Source organism: Sciurus carolinensis, chromosome 5, assembly GCF_902686445.1.
Source record: "Sciurus carolinensis chromosome 5, mSciCar1.2, whole genome shotgun sequence".
NCBI classification, from domain to species: domain Eukaryota; kingdom Metazoa; phylum Chordata; class Mammalia; order Rodentia; family Sciuridae; genus Sciurus; species Sciurus carolinensis.
Genome location: NC_062217.1, coordinates 28,728,312 through 28,734,311, shown reverse-complemented (window position 1 = coordinate 28,734,311; position 6,000 = coordinate 28,728,312). Strand labels below are relative to the sequence as shown.

The following is a 6,000-nucleotide window of genomic DNA, read 5'->3' as shown; positions in this document are numbered from 1 at the left end:
CTGCTCAGTATGGCCACCTTAGAAAGGGTTTGTCTGGCAGCCTTCCTAAAATAGCACCATACCTCAGTTACTCTGTGTCCCAGTTTTATTGTTTTTCATGGTACTTATCACCACCTGACATAGCCAAGCATAGCTTCCCTCAATAAAGAGTGTGAACGCCCTTGGAAAAGGACCATATCTGTTTAGGACCATATCTATTAAGGGACCTTACCTGCAGTCTGTCCTACCAGTGTCTATCCTAGAGTGGGCATGCCATAAATATCTGATATGTACTCAATATTAATTGATCCAAAGTAAATGCATTAAAAACTTTAAAAACCAGCTTTATTGAGATACATTAACATACCATAAAATTCATCAGGGGACACTAATTTTGTATTTAGGCAGTGATCTGGAAGCAGGTGTAAGCTATTGATGTAAACAGCAGTACCTTCTTTCTAGAATCCACTGAAAAGGTCAATGTTTGTTAATACTTGGAACCAGATGCCTTAAAACCTCTGTCTGCGCACATGTACAAATGCTAACAGTTAAAAGCATCTTTATTTTACAGCTGCTCCAATACATTTTCTTAACATTCTCACCTGTGGGTGGAAGACACACATGCCTCTAAAATATATGGTGCTTTTTTGAAAACACCATATTTGGAGAGTATAATTTTAATCAAGTTATATCTAAGTTACAGAAGGCCTATTTTGATTGCTTTATTATGCCAGTGGATAAAATGTGTCATTATTTGGCTCTAGAAATCACTGAGCAATGAGGAGGCATTTTATTACTGAAGCATCTGTTAGGTATCTACCCTCTCCTTTGGCACCTCAATCTCTCTATAGCCTTGGGGAAGGCTTCAGTAAGTGAGGCAGAGCATGATATGATTGGTTGATCTAAAGCTATTGCTGGGTTCAACTGGGATGGGGTTCCTTTCCTACACAATTCTTCCCACCTCCATTCAAGGGAGAGGCAATGAATAAATAGAGAAAAAGCAGAAAAATCCAATTCACATCAATAGATTTCTTTTTTTTAAATAAAAAAGACAAGCTCCACTCTTTTCGATGGCTGCAGTCTAATACGTCAGATTACAATGTACTGTTGACATCCTTTTTAAAAGAGTAAACCATTGTGGTGGTTCTTTGCTGGATAAGAGGACATGGTGGCAAACTGTCATTACCAGTCAGTCCTTTGTACTGTGGCTTCCAACAAAACTAATAGGTGGCTATTGTGGTGACCCACAGAAACCTGTATTTTATGAGGTATTTTCAGAGTGATCATGATTCCGTTGTTTTCTACAAATCACAGCAAATCATCTTTCAATTGAAAAAATAACTTATCAAAAGAATGTTTACAGCCATCCAGAAAGTTCTTAAAATATATTAATTTTATCATTGATAACAATAACAACAAAAACTTGGGTCAGACTCCCTCCTGCAGGATACTTCTACAAAATTACTAGTAATGATTCAGTAGTCATATGTCAGTAAAGCAAATTGTTAGTTTGCAAGTAGAAAGACAGTATACATTAGATTGCTCTGTGTCTGTCCTTATTTTTTCTGTGGGGGGAGAATAGACAGGTGTCAGTGATAGTACAAAAAGTTCTAGTATTTACTACTCATTATAAAGTTTGTTTCATAATTTTAAGAATGTCAACTTAATGATGGGTTATGGACAATTAGATGCTTGCTTTCTTTTCTGATTTTTTTCTCTGATCACAGAGAATTGGTTGAAGTCTCTTTTTGGTGCCCATTTCCAGAGACTTTAAGGGTCTGTGCTGTACAGCCCCAATGGATGCTTTTCATATACTACATGTAAATGGTGTCCCTTGAAGTTGTCACTGTAGCAGCCCACATGTAAAACTATTAATGTATATCAAAAGCAAATAGTTTCATTAACCAGAAATGAAATCCAAGATCAACATGTATTTTGTCTTCTTTTCTTTTTAGTCTAAAGAAATTTCTGAACAGAATATCAATCAAGATTACATCACAAAAACTTTAAATGTATTTACAGAGTGAATAAGTTACATAGATAAACTTTGAATATGTTTTGATGTGCAACAGAGTCACATGCACACATTTAACACTTGACAGCATTAAGTTTAAGGAGAAAACTTAAGAATGGCCCATTACATATATATTACAAATAAAATATGACATTCTGAAGAAACAAAATGACAACTTATATTTTACTTTTATGATTCTACTTCCACCTATCCAAATGGATATTAAAATATGCATGCGTGACAAGTGAGACTTGGAATTTATAATGTAAATAATTTTTCTCTACAAAATGGCAAAGTTAATTAAAATTAACACTCATCCTTCTGTAGTATAAATATGCTCATAAAAGCGACCTTCTAGTAAAAAGCAGCCAAGATCCTTAAAAAGAGTCTATCTGGATCATTTCTGGTGCAAAAAGATCCAGGGCCTTCAGAAACAGTAGCCTAGCAACAAAAAAAGGTACTTCATAGCAGCTCCTTGTAAATACAGTAATTGTATTCAAATAACAGTGTACATTAAATTGTAGTCCATTTACAATTCCCTTTTCAAATATACAGGCTGTCAGCTTTTGACCATCTTACAATTTTTCAGTGGCCAGCTTCATTCTGCCTGCCCCTTTCTCAGCCCACCAAAAAAAGGGGGGGGGGGGAATCAAAGGAAAAAGAAAACGAATGTACAAGTTTCAGAATATAAATCTTTTTAAATGAAGAAAACATTGCACTTTTGCCAATCTAAAACTGCTTCTAGAAAGGTATTGTTCAGTGTTGTCGGCTTTGGTATGCAATGGAAGTCACTGCTTCAGTAGTGAGTTGCATTTGCTCAGTGAAAGGATAACACATTTGTGCCACACAGCATGACGGGTGGAGTCTGTTTCAAGATGTCCTATGCTCCCTTGGTTCTTATGGTATTGCTACATATTGGCAGTTCTGCCATCCTCTTTAGAAAAAGTCCTACATGTAACAAGAGGGAGAACAGTCTGTCCAAGCCTTGTGAAGGCTGTGAAGACACTGAATGACGTCGCCCCAGCATGGCAGCACCGCCAGCTTGGAAACCATGGGGGACGGGAGGCTCCTGTCAGAGACTAGTGCCGGAAACACTGGAGTCTGGGAGAAAAGCAGTGAGGACTCGGTAATTCTGGGCCCTGCGAATCATGTCCCGGATCTCCATGTTCAGCTCCATCAGTTTGGTGCAGATTTCTGTCAGGCTCTGGTTAGATCCCACCAGTGCATAAGTACCTGTCTGTCCCAGAGTCTGGTGACGGAAATAGATATTCAGTAGTGTCTGGACTTCATCGTCAGAACTGCTTCCAAAGATGTCGTTGGGCCACAGACTTCTGCAGTCAAGAAAGAACAGCATAGATTAGAGGCATTATTGGTTGGTTATAAAGTTGGGAAGTTGTGAGTCTTCATTAGTATAAGAGTGTTACTTAAAAGCTTTATTGAGATGTTCTCATACCATATAAGTCACCCATCTACACTGTATACAACTCCATCAGTTGTGCAAAATCACTATGAGTTTTAGAATATTGGATATTGTTTTTGATAAAAATACCAAAATATAAAATATCAGAATAGAATCTGATACTCTTATAACATTTATCTCATTTGTTAGAGCATTCTCATTCCAATGAATGTGAAGACAATTTCAAAATGTAGGATGTAAAAACTCAAGTGCATTCAGACTAAAATTATAGTTTTAGATCACACAGAGGTATATGTTGAAGTGTATTTTAGGGATGACAAATGAGCAGAATCAACACTAGTATTCTCAATATATAAGGTCTGAAAGTCAAGTATTTTTGGCACTGCAAGTAAAAAGTAAGACAGGTAAAGTACACAAATTCTTTGTATGGTGAATTTATCCCCAATCATGACAAAGTCCCCATTAGGTATTTATTTCCTATAACCATCTCTAAAAGAAACAGTAGAGTGACCTGCATTCCCTGATTTGCCGTAAAGCTTTGCCAAGTTCGTTGTTCTTCAGGCACTCCAGCATGGACTGGATGGCTGCTTCCGTGGACGTGAAGGTTGGCTCAGACCACGCCCCCTCTATGTAAAGAGGATCTGCAGCAATGGCTGCAGTGGCCTCCTTCAGATTTCTTTTCAGGTCACTCAGTTCCCTGGACATATTTAGTAGCTGTCAAAAATAAAAACAAACAAACATGGATTTGGGTGCAGGCTGGGTTTTACATTCCAGAATGAAAGAAATTTGATCATGTGTGTCTGGTTTAGCACAAGCTTAATATTTTGGTAAAGTAAAAAGGACAGATGACACTGTTCTACATGGTATATGTAAAGGATTTGGGCAGTGCAAGCACTGAACAACTTTACATATCAACTGAAATGATTGCTTTAAGATAGACTTCATATCAAATATTTTCTATTTAACTAGAAAGGGAATAAATGCAGAGGTAGAATCCATAAGAGAACAGGTTTGAGAATAGGGAAGAACTAGGTTCAAATGCCAACTCTGAAGGACAACAGCTCCTTTATCTGCAGTGGAATATACTGAAAGACACCCAAAAGATGACTTAACCCCATATATATATATATTTTTTAAAATATACATTTTATTATATATATTTTTAAAAATTAAAATATTTTCTTTTACAAATGAATATCTATGATAAAGTTTGATTCATCAATTACCCTTAGTAAGAAATTAAAAATAATAAAAAATGGAACAATTAAATAACAGGCCAAAAATTATTTAAAACTTAGAAATTATTATTTTTGGAAATTTCCTTTTAATATTTTCAGGTCACAATTGACCATGGGCAACAAACTGTGGAAAGTAAAACAAAGATAAGGGGGGAATGACTCTATAATGATATGGTTTGATATAATTTGTCCCCCTGAACTAATGCAGGAGTTTAATCCCCAAAGTTTTATATTAATGATTTAAGGGGTAGAAGCAATCTGACTATGATGTCTAGAGGTGGGGCTTTTGGGAAGGGATTAGATCAGGTCATTAGGGCGGAGCCTTCATAATTGGAAAGATTGAGATGAAAGGGATAGATGCAGACACACTGATACACTTGGGCTCTCATTAAGATCTGATGAAGCCAGACCTGTGCCATGCTGTTTGGACTTCCAGCCTCCAACTGTGAGCTGAACAGACCTATTCTCTTTATAAAGAGTGGGCTCTTATTACTATACATGAAGATGTGGAGGAGCCTTTGGAATTGGTTAACAGGAAGAGGTTGGAAGAATTTGGAGGAGCAGGTCAGAGCAAACCTGGAATGCTGTGAGGGCTCAGAAGACCAGAATTCTAATACAAATGTGTACAGTAAGTTCACGCTGATGAGGTTTCAGATGGAAATAAGGATTCTCTTGGGAACTGGAGTAAAGACCATTGCTGATAAATTGTGGCAAACAATTTGGCTTCCTTGTCCTTGAGACCTTGTGGAAAGCTGAACTTAAAAGTGATGGACTGGGCTGGGGAGATAGCTCAGCTGGTAGAGTGCTTGCCTCGCAAGCACAAGGCCCTGAGTTCGATCCCCAGTACTGCAAAAAAAAAAAAAAAAGTGATGGACTAAGTTATCTGGCAGAAGAGATTTCAAAGCAGCAAAACCTTCAGGCTGCTGCATGACTATTTTTAACTAGTAAGAGAGCAAAGAAATGCTTTAAAGAAAAACTTAAGATTGAAAGGAAAGCAGAGAGGACATATTTGGAAAATTTTTGGGCTGACCAGGAAAGGAGGAGAAAAGAATGTAAGAGTGCCACCAAGGGGGTTCCACAGAGCAGCTATTTGCCAATGAGATTAGACCAGATAAAAGAAGCCAAGTGCTTTGCCTCAGGATACTAGGAAAGATGCCTTCACGGCATCTCAGAAATCTTTCAGGGCAGAATTGTTTCAGCAAAGAGCTTCAGGGCTGGCTGGAGATTTGGGCTTGCTGGCAGAACACTCTGGGACTGCAGCATGGTTCAAAGGGGCCTAGATGCAGCTCAGTCAGGTAGGAGACCTTGCTGTCATCCATGTGATGCTGTTTTTTTTTTTTTTGCAGGTG

The 6,000-nt window shown here is 37.7% G+C and overlaps 1 protein-coding gene across 1 annotated transcript in view; it reads right to left on the bottom strand.

Moving 5' to 3' along the window:
- Positions 1-305: 305 nt before the first annotated feature.
- Positions 306-6,000, bottom strand: part of Fry (FRY microtubule binding protein) — a 243,883-nt gene continuing 238,188 nt past the window's right edge. The window contains exons 60-61 of the mRNA XM_047553455.1: positions 3,925-4,127; positions 306-3,324 (exon numbers count right to left, since the gene is read on the bottom strand). Of these exons, the coding sequence (XP_047409411.1) occupies positions 3,066-3,324; positions 3,925-4,127 (462 nt within the window). The 3' untranslated portion in view covers positions 306-3,065. The remainder of the gene's footprint in view (positions 3,325-3,924; positions 4,128-6,000) is intronic.